Source organism: Rhinoderma darwinii, chromosome 2 (assembly GCF_050947455.1).
Source record: "Rhinoderma darwinii isolate aRhiDar2 chromosome 2, aRhiDar2.hap1, whole genome shotgun sequence".
Taxonomy (NCBI): domain Eukaryota; kingdom Metazoa; phylum Chordata; class Amphibia; order Anura; family Rhinodermatidae; genus Rhinoderma; species Rhinoderma darwinii.
In genome coordinates this window covers 325,198,627-325,214,091 of record NC_134688.1, presented here as the reverse complement: position 1 = coordinate 325,214,091, position 15,465 = coordinate 325,198,627, and the positions used below count along the sequence as shown (strand labels likewise).

Below are 15,465 nucleotides of genomic sequence, written 5' to 3'. Positions count from 1 at the left end.
TTTTTTTTTACACCATTTATTAGTCCTCCTAGGGGACTTCAACCAGCGATCGTTAGATACTAATGTATTGCAGTATATCGTGATTTTCACAGGCTTCTATTAAGCCGTGCCAGTGACATGGCTTAACAGAGGCAGACAAAAGGCAGCCCTGGGGGCCTTCATTAGGCCCCCGGGCTGTGATGACAACCATTGGCACCCCCCGATCGCGGTGTGGTGGCGCCGATGAGCTGTCGGAGGGGGCCGCACCCATCTCTATAATGCCTCAGATGCTGCGATTGGCCGCAGCATTTGAGGGGTTAAATGGCCAAGAACAGCACGATCGCTGTTCCCGGCCGTTAGTCTGGGCTGTCAGCCCATGAGCGCCCTCGTTACTTGCCTATGACACTTATCACGTACATGTACGTGATAATGCGTTAAGGGAATAATAGTTCCACCAGAGTACCCCCATTGAGGCCGAATTCAGACAAATTTACGGCCGTTCACAAGGCCGTTGTTTCAACAGACCGTTTGAAGGATCTATTGAAAGATAGAACATGTCCTATTTTGTTCCGTTTTCACGGATCCCTCCATAGATTCAAGTCTATGGGGATCCGTGAAAACGGATCCCGCACGGGGCACCTCGGACGTGAAAATTTTCACGTTTTTCACGTCCGATTTTCCTTACGTTCGTGTGAATCCGGCCTATTAATGCTATGTGAGTGACACACATTATTGGTGCCCTCATTGACAGTGTAATTAGGGTGCCCCCATTAATAGTACCAAGCACAGGCCACATAATAATGACAGCCACATGTCCCCCTGTAAATAGAAAATCTTGATGGGTGGCAGACTTCGGCCAGCCACTGCAGCAGCATCATAGCAGTGTACTAGACACTGCTATATCACTCTGTAGGGTCAGATCTGGGGATCCTCCCCCTCCTCACTACCCTTCTGAAGCCAAGCGTGCATTGAATGCATTGATCTAATAAAACAGCTCAGCCCGGGATCTAGTCAGCAGCCACTCTGGATTTACTGGTAGATCACGATTGACAGGTTGCTAACCACTAAACTAAGGTATGAGTGATCTCAGGACCTGACAGAGATCTACTGGTTGCCTCCCTGTATTTTTGAGAATTGATCATGTCCAGTCATGAGCTTATGTCTTCTGCCAAGTAGGTTCTGATATCATTTAAATTCAGCTAAAGACATTGCACATACTTTAGATTTGGTTACATTTCTACAAATTTTCTCTGTTTTTGTTTTTTTGGATTTGTTTTTTGAACGCAGCAATGCATATTGACTTAGTAGAAATAAAACTAGCTTGATAGCTTCAGCCATAAAGATGTATGCAGCTATACAAACCCACCTCTCCATTTTGTCCTTGCTGGGCTCCAAGAGATTGGAGCAGAGTGTCCATATACTGTTGGGGAACTGTCAAAGGAGAAGTTCCGGTATCCACAATAGCTTGACAACCTTGACTACACCATCCTGTTGCTTGTCCATTGATTGAGAACCTGTAAGGTACAAGGGTGAAAAAGGCAAAACAAAATTCTCATGCACACGACCATGGTGGTGTGCACGGCCATTGATTTGCGGATCGGACGGCCATGGAGTGTCATCTGCAGGCCGTCCGCAAATCGCGGGCCGTGCACATGGCCATGTGCATTCATTTCAATGAGCCCGGACCACAAAATGCAGCCGTAATAAGACATGTCCTATCTTTTTGCGGTGCAGGCTCCTGGGTAATGCACCGACCGTGGAAACCACGGTCGTGTGCATGGGCCCATAGAAATGAATGGGACCGCAATTCACCCGCAGATTCATACCTGAGGTTGCAAAAATAAGTTTGTGAACATGGGGCCTAACACATAAGGCTCTTTCTTAATATAATTTACTAATACTTTTGCTAAAAGACTATAGACATTATGGAGGGAATTTATGTTATCTCTTAATAAACTTGACACTTCTTGGGCTGTCCGTGCGCCACAAACTCAAATCTACGGCAGCTATGAGCTAGTGTAGATTTATGCTATACTTTACGCCAAATTTCTGTTAGCAATAGCCTAGGCATCAGAATTATACAACGCATAGAGCTGCAATCTTCTTCTGAAGCACTATCGTGAAAAGGCAGCGCATCAGAAGGAGTCCCCTGAATAGCCTCCAGAAAAACACTACGGCGGTCAATGAGAGGTTAAATAGTCAAAGCAAGCCCTGGTTTCCAAGCTCCCTGTATAGATGGGATTTTGTAAAATCTTAGACCCCATGCACACGACCATAGCTTTTAGCCATAATTACAGATCTGTAATTACGGATGAAATTGCGGACCCATTCATTTCTATTGGCCACGTACACCATTCCGTATATTTAGGGATGTGTGTCCGTGCCATAGAAGTGATCCGCAAAATATAGAACATGTCCTATTCTTGTCCGCAATTGCAGCACGGACTCGCCCATAGGAGTCTATGGGCGATTCCGCAATTTCGGACGGCTACGGGTGTGTATCCGTAGCAATCGGATCCGTATTTGCAGACAGTAAAAACCCTTAAGGTCGTGTGCATGATGCCTTAGTACAGTAAAATATCCAGCGTCTTATGACAACTTACTCATTGGACTCCCCCACATGCATGCTCGGATAGGCCAAGCGTGCAAGTTAGTTTCAATAGGGAGATCAGCCTCATCTTCCGGTCCAACAAAGGGCATGTTGAAATCCAATTCCCCTACATTTATCGTATGTGTATGGCCATGAGTTCAGTACATCTGCTACTTTGATTGGGGAAGGGGCTCCTTTGATTGGGTCTGAGCTCTATCAGACAGTTAGGGGCTCATGTGTCCCCCCAGCTAGGAATTGTGAATGATGCTGCACAGCCAGAAGGAGCTCAGATCTTACAAACAGTGTGGAAAATATAATGTGCCCCTTCCCTCAGATAAAATGGGACTATTTGGTGGGTGCATATACACCCATAGGTTTTCCTATATTGGCACATGTTATAGATACCATAGCATTAAGGTATAGGTCTGCTGACAGATACGGTTCAATGGCCACAAATATACACCTAAATGCATACACTGTCCATTCATCATCATTTTGGAAAATGGCAACCACCACAATGATCATAACACAGTTCTCCTGTAAAAGGTCTATCTATTTATTGATTAGCTCCAGTAGCAAGAAATAGGAAAAACTTACTCATCAATTCCAATCTGCCAGTAAACATCTTGAGTGACAGGGGCCCAAAGAATCTGTCCAGAATACAAGCTATTATCAACTCCTCCGAAGATCACCTCACCGGACTGACTGTTAAAAAACAATTAAAAGTAAACAAATATGTTCTTAATGCACAATTGTAAAAACAAAGTTAGACTGAGGCCTCATGCACACGACCGTAAAAACACCCGTTATTGCGGGTCGTAATTACGACCCGCAATAACGGGCCCATAGACTTCTATTAGTCACGGGCACCTTCCCGTTTTCTCACGGGAAGGTGCCCGTGCCGTTAAAAAAATAGAAAATGTTTTATTTTTTCATTTTAAGGGCCGTGCTCCTATACTTTGTAATGGGAGCAAGGCTCGCAAAAGCGGCCGGCTGCACGTGGCCGGCCGTGCCCGCCCGTGCTCGTAATTACGAGTCGTAATTACGAGCACGGTCGTGTGCATGAAGCCTTACATAATGAGTAAATATAAAATACTTTAAAGAGGATCTGTCACCAGTTTATTAATTCCCTATCTGCTAACTAATCTAATAGGCGCTTTGCTGCTGATAACTACAGTGTGTTTTGTTCTAAAAAAAAAAAAAAAGATTCTTATTAGAAAAGTTATGAGCAGTTTTCTAAATATGTTAATTTAGCTCTAATAAAAAAAATTCATAACTTTTAAAACAAGAATCTTTTTTAAAAACAAATCACACTGTGTCTATTAGATTAGTTAGGAGATAGGGAATTAATAAACTGGTGACAGATCCTCTTTAATGTAGTCAACTCTTTATGAATTATGAATATACTATATGTACTAGTAGTTCATTTTCTATTAAATATAAAAAAAAAACAATGTTCAGTGCTATTATTTTTAATTTTTATTATTATTACTATCATTAGGGTATGTCCACACGTAACATAAACACTGAGGATTTTCTGCAACGTATTTCATTGCGTAAAATCCACAGTGTAATACAGTAGCAACAGAGTGGATGAGATTTGAACAAATCAGCCGAAAAGACGTTCATAAATTTACCTGCGGTGCGTTTTTTTAATCCTCAGCATGTCAACTTATGCTGCATAATGGCTGCTTTTCTGTTTCTGGGTTTTCCCCATTTAGTTCAATGGGGAGGTAAAACCCGGAGCAAATAGCATATGTTGCAATTTTTGCGGCGCAAAAAGCATAGTTACCCATATACCTATGTTTCTGCGTCCACCCAGACCTCCACGGATGACGTTTCATCCCATGTAACTGCTGCAGCCAATCACAGACTGCAGCGGTCACATGGGATGAAACGTCATCCCAGGAGGCCGGGCTGCGGGATGTCAGAGGGACGCATCGCCATGACTACGGGTAAGTATAGGCGTTTTATCTGCTGTTTTACCCAGCGGATATTCCGGCCAAAAAACTGCACCACAATTTGGTGCGGTTTTTCGGCTGGAATTCCCTGCGGGGTCTAGTGCGGATACGCTGTGTACTTTTACACAGTGTATTGGCCCTGTCTGAACATAGCCTTATTATTATTGTTACTCACATATACATTGTTTCATTGGTTTCTTGTGTGCTTAGCACATATAAAATATTGCTATCTTTGTTGCATGTGTTTATATACCTGCCCATGTAGACACTAAAGATAGGATTGTTGAGCACGCCTTGTTGCAACATTCCTTGCATGGCTGTAGTGGCTCCCCCTGCAGACATGGCAGGGTATGCCATTCCAAAGATCCCATCAAACTTGGAGTAGTAGAAACTGCTGCCACTCTCTGTATCAGTCAGTCCAAATTCCTGGTTAGTGATGGTAAGTCCTTGAACCTATGTAATAGATACATTTGTATTATTAACCCCTTAGGGACGCAGCCACTTTTGGACCAAATGACACATCCTCATTTTTAAAATCTGACGTGTCACTTTATGTGGTAATAATTCCAGAATGCTTTTACCTATCCAAGCGATTCTGAGATTGTTTTCTCGTGACATATTGTACTTTATAAATTAAATATTTTTCGTGAAAAACACCAAAATTTTGCAAAAATTAGCATTTTTCTAAATTCAAATGTATCTGCTTGTAAGACAGATAGTTATACCACACAAAATAGTGACTAGTTAATATTTCCCATATGTCTACTTTATGTCTGCATCATTTTTTGAACATTCTTTTATTTTCTAGGACGTTACAAGGCTTATAAGTTTAGCAGCAATTTCTCATATTTTCAAGAATTTTACAAAAGGCTATATTTTAGGGAACAGTTCAGATCTGAAGTAGCATTGAGGGCCTTATATATTAGGAACCCCCACAAATCACCCTATTTTAAAAACTGCACCCCTTAAAGTATTCGAAACAGCATTTAGAGAGTTTCTTAACCCTTTATGCGTTTCACAGGAATTAAAGCAAAGGGAAAGGGAAATTTGCAAATTTCATTTTTTTTGCAGAAATTCTATTTTAATCCATTTTTCCTGTAATACTGAAGGTTTTTACCAGAGAAACACAACTGAATATTTATTGCCCATATTCTGCAGTTTTTAGAAATATCCCGCATGTGGCCCTAGTGTGCTAACGGACTGAAACAAAGGCCCCAGAAGCAAAGGAGCACCTAGTGGATTTTTCGGCCTTCCTTTTCTTAAATTATATTTCAGGCACCATGTCAGGTTAGAAGAGGTCTTGTGGTGCAAAAACAAAGGAAACCCCCCAAAAGTGACTCCATTTGGGGAACTACACCCCTAGAGGAATTCATCTAGGGGTGTAGTGAGCATTTTGACCACACAGGTATTTCATAGATTTCATAAGAATTTGGCAGTGAAAATGAAAAATTACATTATTTTCCAATAAGATGTAGCTTTACCTCAGAATTTTTTATTTTTTCTACAAATAAATGAGGCAAAGCACCCCAACATTTGTAAAGCAACTTCTCCAGAGTACGGAATACCCAACATGTGGTCATAAACTGCTGTTTGGGCAAGCGGCAGGACTCGGAAGGGAAGGTACGCCATTTAGCTTTTGGAGTACAGATTTTGCTGGATTGATTTCTTGGCACCATGTCGCATTTGTAAAGCTCCTAAGGTGCCAGTACAATGGAAATCCCGCAAAAGTGACTCTACACCCCTAGTGGAATTCAACTAGGGGAGTAGTGAGCATTTTGACCCCCCAGGTGCTTCATAGATTTCATTAGAATTGGGCAGTAAAAATGAAAATTTTTTTTTTTTTCCACTAAGACGTAGCTTTAGGTAAAAATGTTTCATTTTCTCATCAAATAAAGGAGAAAAAGCAACCCAACATTTGTAAAGCAACTTCTCCAGAGTACGGAAATACCCCATATGTGGTAATAAACTACTGTATGAATACACATCAGGGCTCAGAGGGGAAGGTGCGCCATTTGGCTTTTGGAGAGGACATTTTGCTGGATTGGTTTTTCTGCACCATGTCGCTTTTGCAAAGCCCCTTAGGTACCAGTACAGTTGAAGCTACCCAAAAGTGACTCCATTTGGCAAACTACACCCATTGAGGAATTCATCTAGGTGTCTCATAGATTTTATTAGAAATGGCCAGTGAAAATGAAAAATGACATTGTTTTCCAATAAGACGTAGCATTAGTTCAACATTTTTAATTTTCTCAACAAATAAAGAAGAAAAAGCACCGTAACATTTGTAAAGAAACTTCTTCATAGTAGGGAAATACCCCACACGTGGTCATAAATTTCTATTTCACTGTGCAGTATAAACAACATGTTAACTTTATTCTGCGGGTCGATACGATTACAGCAACACCAAATTTGTATCGTTTTTTTACGTTTCACTACGTTCCCACAATAAAAATACTCTTTTCTAAAAAAAATCATGGTTTAGTGTCGCCATTTTCTGACAGCCATAACTTTTTTCTTTTTTAGTTGATATCGCTGCGGGAGGGCTTGTTTTATGTATGACAAACTGTAGTTTTCATTGGTACCATTTTGCGTTACTTGCAACTTTTTGATCACTTTTTATTACATTTTTTTGAGACAAGGTGACCAAAAAATAAAATGCTGTCATTGTGTATTGAGTGTATGACGCTGACCAATCAGTGACCAGTCAGCGTCATACACTCCTCTCCATTCATTTACACAGCAGCATCGCGTTCTTACTAGAACACGATGTGCAGCCACATACACAGGCATTAACGTTAATCAAGTGTCCTGATAATGAATATACATGACCTCCAGTCTGGACGTTATGGGTATTCAGAATCCTGACACTTCTGAATCTTTTCTGTGAGATTCCAGCAAGCCACGCGTAATCTCGCGAGATTACGAGGTAAACGAGATTTTGTTGCCCTTGCTGGAAATCTCACAGAAAAGATTCAGAAGTGTCAGGATTCTGAATACACATGACGTCCTGGCTGGAGGTCATGTATATTCACTATCAGGACACTTGATTAACGTTAATGTCTGTGTATGTGGCTGCACATCGTTTTCGAGTAAGAATGCGATGCTGCTGTGTAAATGAATGGAGAGGAGTGCATGATGCTGATTGGTCAGCGTCGTACACTCCTCTGTACAACGCCCACTTGGTCGAAAGTAAAAACACGCCCATTTGGGCATTAAGAAACTCATATCATAAGCCAAAATCGCTAATAAAGTGGTAAAAATAGATCGTTTTTTTAAATAAAAAGCATTACTGTCACCTACATTATAGCGCCGATCTCCTTATGTAGGAGATAGGGCACTTATAATGTGGCGACAGAGCCTCTTTAATAGTGCAGTGTATTGTAACTGTCATTTTTCATCTGACAGTTAGCGTATTAGGTCCTGCCTCAGGCAGGACCTAATAGGCTTCCGTACTTGGGCAACCAGGAAGCCTAGCAACGGCTTCCTGGTTGCCATAGCATCCATCGCCACCCGCGATCCATCGCGGTGGGGGACGGGGGGTACAGAGGGAGCCCCCTCCCTCTGTCAACCACTTCAATGCGGTGGATGCCATTGACAGCCGCATTGAAGGGTTTAAACGGTGGCAATCGACGGTAACTGCCATCGTCTCCGTTGCAGCGGGATGTCAGCTGTGTATGACAGCTGACAGCCGCTGAAGATGAAGCGCGCACAGCTCCTGTGCCGGCTTTATCTACAGGGCGTGACTGTACGCCCTTGTGCGGGAACTCACTTTGAATCTGGACGTATAGTCACGCACAATAGCGGGAAGGGGTTAATGACAAGCAATTTTTTTAAGTTTCACCCTCATTCAAAGAGCTATAACTTTTTCATTTTCGCTTCAACGCAGCTGTATAAGGTCTTGTTTTTTGCGGGACAAGTTGTATTTTTTAATAGCACCATTTTGGGGTACATAGAATTTATTGATTAACTTTTATTAACTTTTTTGGGGGGAATAGAAAAAAAACAGCAATTTTGTCTCGTTGTTACGATTGCAATGATAACGTGCGGGTTAAATAATATAGCAATTTTATAGTTGGGGTCATTACAGACGCGGCGATACCAAATATGTGTAACTTTTTTGACGTTTTTTTAAAATACTAAAGCATTTTGTAAGGGGAAAAAGTGGGTATTTCATTTTTCTTTCACTTATTTTTTTTATTATTAACTTTTTTACTTTTTTACCAGTCCCACTAGGGGACTTTACCATGCGATCGTTCAATCGCTTTTGTAATACACTGCAATACTTCTTTATTGCAGTATATTACTTCCTGTCCACGTAAAATGGACAGGCATTTGCTAGGCCATGCCTCTGGCATGGCCTAGCAGGCATAACTAGTGGCACACGTGGGGGCCTTTATTAGGCCCCCCCAGCTCCCATAGAAGACACGACACCAAGCGATCTTACGCAGGATGCCGGTGGGGTGGGAGAGGGTGCTCCCCCCCTCTCTCCATGACCACTCGAATGCGGTGCTCGCTATTGAGCGCCGCATCTGAGGGGTTAAACAGGTGAGATAGATACTGGTAGCGATCTCACCAGTTAGAGCAGGGCTGCTCCCTGCTCTCAGCTACCTCTGGTAGCTGAGAACAGGGAGATTTAACGGCTCTATTTATTTATTCTGATGCAGCGCCGTAAAAAGGCTATTGCATCGGAATAAAGCCCGTTAGTGGCCGCCGTAAAATCACTAATGGGTGGTCACTAACAGGTTAAGTTCCAGGATGTTTACAGTATATGTGATATATACTATAAGGGCCTGTTCACATCTGCATTAGGTTTCTGTTTGGCTTTCCGTTCCTTTTTTTTAACGGAGAATAGCGTAGCACACCATGCTATTTTTTCTGTCACGGAAACGGAACGGAGCCAAACTGATGCAAACTGAAACAGAAAAAATACAATTGAAATCAATAGTAAATGTAAACATAAACAATACTTTCCGTTTGTCTTTCGGTTTGTCTGTTCCTCTGACAGAACAGATGAACGGAAAGCCAAACAAAAAGCCCAACGTAGATGTGAACAGACCCTAAGACAAATAGAGTACCGAATAGAACAAACTGTTAGCCATGACATACAGTAACATGCCCAGATATAAGCCATTAAATGTAATCTTGTTTTTACTCACAGCAACCGTGTCATAACCAAAGACACCACTGACACTGCCACTGCCATAAGACATGGTGAACTGTTGTCCATTGGATGTGTAGGTAGAGGACTGGCTGGGATTAAATACATTGTGGTTGCCTATATGAATGTAAAGAAATTACTAGGCTATAATTCAATTATAAATCTCTGAAAATCACATTTTACAAAAATACTCAATGTACTCTACCACTCACTTAAAATGTATTTGTAATATTTTCTGTTGTTTTCATACGTTGGCGATTAGAATAAATCTATGGATCATAAACCTATCAAACAATTTAACATTGGTAATCTAATACAATCTAATAAAGATATCTAAAAAAATGTGTTTGAAGAAAGACATTATAACCCTTATTATCTTAGATCGCTTTTATTAAATAGAGAAAACTCCCCTTTTCCCTGCCAAATTGCCGTAAAAACTGATGTCATATATACAGACAGTGATGGAGCCCTGAACAATATCACTATCACTCTTAGGGCTTATTCAGACGAACGTATAATACGTCCGTGCAACGCGCGTGATTTTCACGCGCCTCGCACGGACCTATGTTAGTCAATGGGGCCATTCAGACAGTCCGCGATTTTTACACAGCGTGTGTCCGCTGCGTAAAACTCATGACATGTTCTATATTTGTGCGTTTTTCGCGCATCACGCACCCGTTGAAGTCAATGGGTGCGTGAAAATCACGCGCAGCACACGGAAGCACTTCCGTGTGACGCGCGGGATTCGCGCAACAGCAGTAAAAACTATGAATGAAAACAGAAAAGCACCACGTGCTTTTCTGTTTCCAAACATACAGAGTGTCATAATGATGATGGCTGCGCGAAAATCACGCAGCCACGCATCATACGCTGCTGACACACGGAGCTGTTATGTACCTTTTGCGCGCGCAAAACGCCGCATTTTTTCCGCGTACAAAATGCACACGCTCGTGTGAATACGGCCTTAATGGCACATGATGGAATGAACACTTATGCTGATGCTAAAACATTATGTCTAAAAGGTTTTTGTAACCGTACTTTAAAAACTGCAAAAAAAACAACTCATGCAAATACACCTTAGGCCTTATTTAAATGAACGTGTTTCATGTTCGTGATACGCGCGTGAAAATCACGCTCGTCGCACGGACCTATGTAACTCAATGGGGCCGTTCAGACAGTCCATGATTTTCACGCAGCGCCTGTCCGCTGCATAAAACTCACGACATGTCCTATACTTGAGCGTTTTTCGCGTATCACGCACCCACTTCCGTGTGCCGCACGTGATTCGCGCTACAGTTGTTAAATAAATGAAGGGAAAGAAAAGCACCACATTAATTGCAGTTTCTAAACATCAAAACCGCGTGTCATAAGGATGGCATATGTGTGAAAATCACGCAGCCACGCACCAAACACTTATGACATGGAACTGCAACGCGCGCAAAACGCTGCATTTTTTCGCGCGAAAAACGCACACATTCGGTTAAGCCTCCCACGCTCGTGTGTGGGAGGCTTAACTGATTTGCAGATCAATGAAACTGAAAAAATATGCTGATCAGCACTATCAGTTAACCTAAGGGACATAACATTGCGCATGGCAAAGTAAAATTGTATCATGTTGCTTAAAGAGGCTCTGTCACCAGATTTTGCAACCCCTATCTGCTATTGCAGCAGATCGGCGCTGCAATGTAGATTACAGTAACGTTTTTATTTTTAAAAAACGAGCATTTTTGGCCAAGTTATGACCATTTTTGTAGTTATGCAAATGAGGCTTGCAAAAGTCCAAGTGGGTGTGTTTAAAAGTAAAAGTCCAAGTGGGCGTGTATTATGTGCGTACATCGGGGCGTTTTTAATACTTTTACTAGCTGGGCGCTCTGAAGAGAAGTAACATCCTCTTCTCTTCAGAACGCCCAGCTTCTGACAGTGCAGATCTGTGACGTCACTCACAGGTCCTGCATCGTGACGGCCACATCGGCACCAGAGGGTACAGTTGATTCTGCAGCAGCATCAGCGTTTGCAGGTAAGATCGACTTACCTGCAAACGCTGATGCTGCTGCAGAATCAACTGTAGCCTCTGGTGCCGATGTGGCCGTCACGATGCAGGACCTGTGAGTGACGTCACAGATCTGCACTGTCAGAAGCTGGGCGTTCTGAAGAGAAGAGGATGTTACTTCTCTTCAGAGCGGCCAGCTAGTAAAAGTATTAAAAACGCCCCGATGTACGCACCTAATACACGCCCACTTGGACTTTTACTTTTAAACACACCCACTTGGACTTTTGCAAGCCTCATTTGCATAACTACAAAAATGGTCATAACTTGGCCAAAAATGCTCGTTTTTTAAAAATAAAAATGTTACTGTAATCTACATTGCAGCGCCGATCTGCTGCAATAGCAGATAGGGGTTGCAAAATCTGGTGACAGAGCCTCTTTAACCTCTCAGAAACCCTTAAGGCTAGGATCACACACACAGTTTAATACACTTTTTGGCTCTGGGTTTTTTTTTTTTGCCAAAAACAGAAGTAGACACAATAGAAAGGAGATGAAATAGTCTTTCCTTCCTTTGGGATCCACTTCTGGCTTTGGCTCCAAAAATTTAGACAAAAACTGCATCAAAACTGTGTGTGTGTGATCCTGGCCTAAGGGTTTCTGAGAGGTTAAGCAACATGATACAATTTCACTTTGCCATGCACAATGTTATGTTCCTCAGGCCTCGTTTACACGAGCGTCATATACGTGCATGCGACGCGCGTGCTTTTCACGCGTGTCGTACGGACCTATGTAAGTCTATGGGGGCATGCAGACATGTCCTATCTTTGTGCGCTGTTCGCGCATCACGCACCCATTGAAGTCAATGGGTGCGTGAAAACCACGCATGCCGCACGGAAGCACTTCCGTGCGAACATGCGTGATTCGCGCAACAGCTGTCAAACTCTGAATGTAAACAGAAAAGCACCACGTGCTTTTCTGTTTACAAACATCCAAACGGAGTGTCATAATGATGGCGGCTGTGAGAAAATCTCGCAGCCGCGCATCATACGCTGATGACACACGGAGCTGTTAAGTGCCTTTTGCGCACGAAAAACGCCGCGTTTTTTTGCATGCGCAAAACGCACACGCTCGTGTAAATCAGGCCTTAGGTTAACTGGTAGTGCTGATCAGCATATTTTTTCAGTTTCATTGATCTGCAAATCGGTTAAGCCTCCCACACACGAGCGTGTTCGGTCCATGATATACGTATATATGTATACGTGATATATGTCGGCAGTATTTCCCGGACTGAACACAGTACAGGGAGGAACGCTACTAGCATCATAGTTATAATCTAGAGAACAAAAGAGTCCATATATATCAAATTTGAAAAAATTGACAATCTTTATTAAGAACATCAAAAACAAGACCCCTTGATAAAGCTACAGGCGAAACGCGCGTCGGGGCGCTCTTTCACACCCTGTGTCACACTGACAGTCTCCTAAACATGGGTAAGTGCATCAGTTAGGGCTGATTAGGATTTATGTCACATACCTAAATGCACTAGTCACTTTAAAGCAAACACAAGCTTTTACATTGAGCTTTTTACACTCTGCTTTTGTACTATCCCTATTTCAGCCCACTAACATAGATGCATCCTATGTTGGAGTTACATTAATATAATACATTTTCTTATACTATATACAAAATGTATGTATATACCTTGATTAATGTATGTATTGGTGATCCAGACAAGGACTTATTTTAGATTCTCTGTTTTTGTTTTTTTGTTTTTGTTTTTGATGCTATTAATAAAGATTGTCAGTTTTTTCACATTTGATATATATGGACTCTTTTGTTCTCTAGTTTATATTATCTATTGTTAGAGTCCTTATCTCTAATAAACTTGAGCGGGTGGTTGAGACTTGTCTCCCACCTTGATATTTACATGTCCTGTGAGACTTCTTGTCTAATCATAGCATCATAGTTATGTACAATGCCAGGAGTACCTGCCTCGCTGTGGGAAAACTGTCCCATACCGTCCACCTCCAACGAGAACTTTTGAGACTGTAATCATGTTTTCAGCACAGGACAGTAGTTCTGCGGGGAGGCAGGGACACCTAGCGTTGTACATAATTATGATGCTAGGAGCCAGGCTCCCTGCACTGTGTTTGGTCTGGGAAATGTGGCTGACATGTGGTCCGTATATCACGTACCGAACACGGTTGTGTGAATTAGGCCTTAGTGATTCGTCAGCCATTATAATGCATTGGCAAATTTGCCAAGTTGGAGATTTAAGGCCCTTTTACACTGGCCGATAAGCGGCCGGTGCAGTGAACGCCGATCAACAAGACATTGTTAATCGGCGCTCGCTTGCTCCTGTCACACGGAGCTATGGATGGGAACGAGCGGTCCTTACTCCGATCACTCGTCCCCATCCATTCTTATCATGTCGGCAGCGCAATTCCCTGTTTACACAGGGAGATGTGATGCCGACAACGATAATCTTTTACTTTTTTAAAACGATACGACCAGCAGCATTTGCTCGGTCATCTGCTGATTGTTCCCCTGTTTACACAGGGCAATTATCGTCAACGAGTGTCATATTAACACTCGTCTGCCCGATAATCGTCCTGTGTAAAACCCCCTTAAGCAAATCAGGTAGAGCAATTTACTTATTCACACTAGTGTGGCTAGAAAATAACCTAAGGATAAGGGTATATGCACACGACCTATTTTCAGACGTAATTCAGGCGTTTTACGCCTCGAATTACGGCTGAAAATACGGCTCCATTACGTCTGCAAACATCTGCCCATTGCTTGCAATGGGTCTTATGATGTTCTGTTCAGACGAGGTGTAATTTTACGCGTCGCTGAAAAAAGACGGCACGTAAAAATGTGCCCGCATCAAAGAAGTGCAGGACACTTCTTTGGCCGTTTTTGTAGCCGTTTTTCATTGACTCCATTGAAAAACAGCTCCAATTACGTCCGTAATGGACGCCGCGAAAAACACGAGTACTTGCAAAAACGTCTGAAATTCAGGAGCTGTTTTCGCCTGAAAACATCTCTGTAAATTCAGACTTAATTTGTTAAGACATGTGAACATACCCTTAGGCCACATGGTGCAGTCACGGTGCGTTTATGTTGCGTTTCTAAACTGCAGCAAGCCATTTTTCAATAGAAGTCAATGGTGAAATGTTTGTTATGGACAGACTGCTGCTATTATATTACAATGTGTTTTTTGTGCAGTTAACTGCATCTTCATAATGTCCGACCGCATGCAGTTATGACCGTGATGCCAATGTTGTTGCAGAACGGCTTGCGTTTTTGCTAACAATTCTGCAATGAATTGTATTAAACTATATACAGGAAGCACCTAACAAACTTCAACACGGGTGAAAACTATGTCCATCAATTATTTCCTTTAAAAATGCAACAGTACTGCAGCATTACAGAGACAAAAAAATGCAACAAAACCGCGTCAACGTCTCATGAAGACAACCTCTTTTTAAATTAAAGCCAGTCCAGTGAACAGCTGATCACTGCTGGGTCCACCAGAGCCAGAGCTACTCTTTGCCCGAATAGGACATATTGGAAGGGATTGTCTTCATTACACAACCTACACTACATACAAAAATACTTATCTGTAATACTAGATTAATATTTGATAATCCTCACCACAAGCAGCACTTTGACATGATGCGGATGGAACCCAAAGGTTTGAAGAACCAGTGTCAAAAAGAACCAGGAAGTTTTGTGGTGGTGTTCCAATGCTGATTTGTCCGTAATAATATGTCTGAAAAAAAGAGAA

The 15,465-nt window shown here is 42.2% G+C and overlaps 1 protein-coding gene across 1 annotated transcript in view; it reads right to left on the bottom strand.

Annotated features, from left to right (window-relative positions):
- Positions 1-15,465, bottom strand: part of LOC142741254 (gastricsin-like) — a 35,266-nt gene that overhangs the window by 6,141 nt on the left and 13,660 nt on the right. The window contains exons 3-7 of the mRNA XM_075850652.1: positions 15,333-15,450; positions 9,687-9,805; positions 4,784-4,983; positions 3,167-3,274; positions 1,346-1,493 (exon numbers count right to left, since the gene is read on the bottom strand). Coding sequence (XP_075706767.1) covers positions 1,346-1,493; positions 3,167-3,274; positions 4,784-4,983; positions 9,687-9,805; positions 15,333-15,450 — 693 coding nt within the window. The remainder of the gene's footprint in view (positions 1-1,345; positions 1,494-3,166; positions 3,275-4,783; positions 4,984-9,686; positions 9,806-15,332; positions 15,451-15,465) is intronic.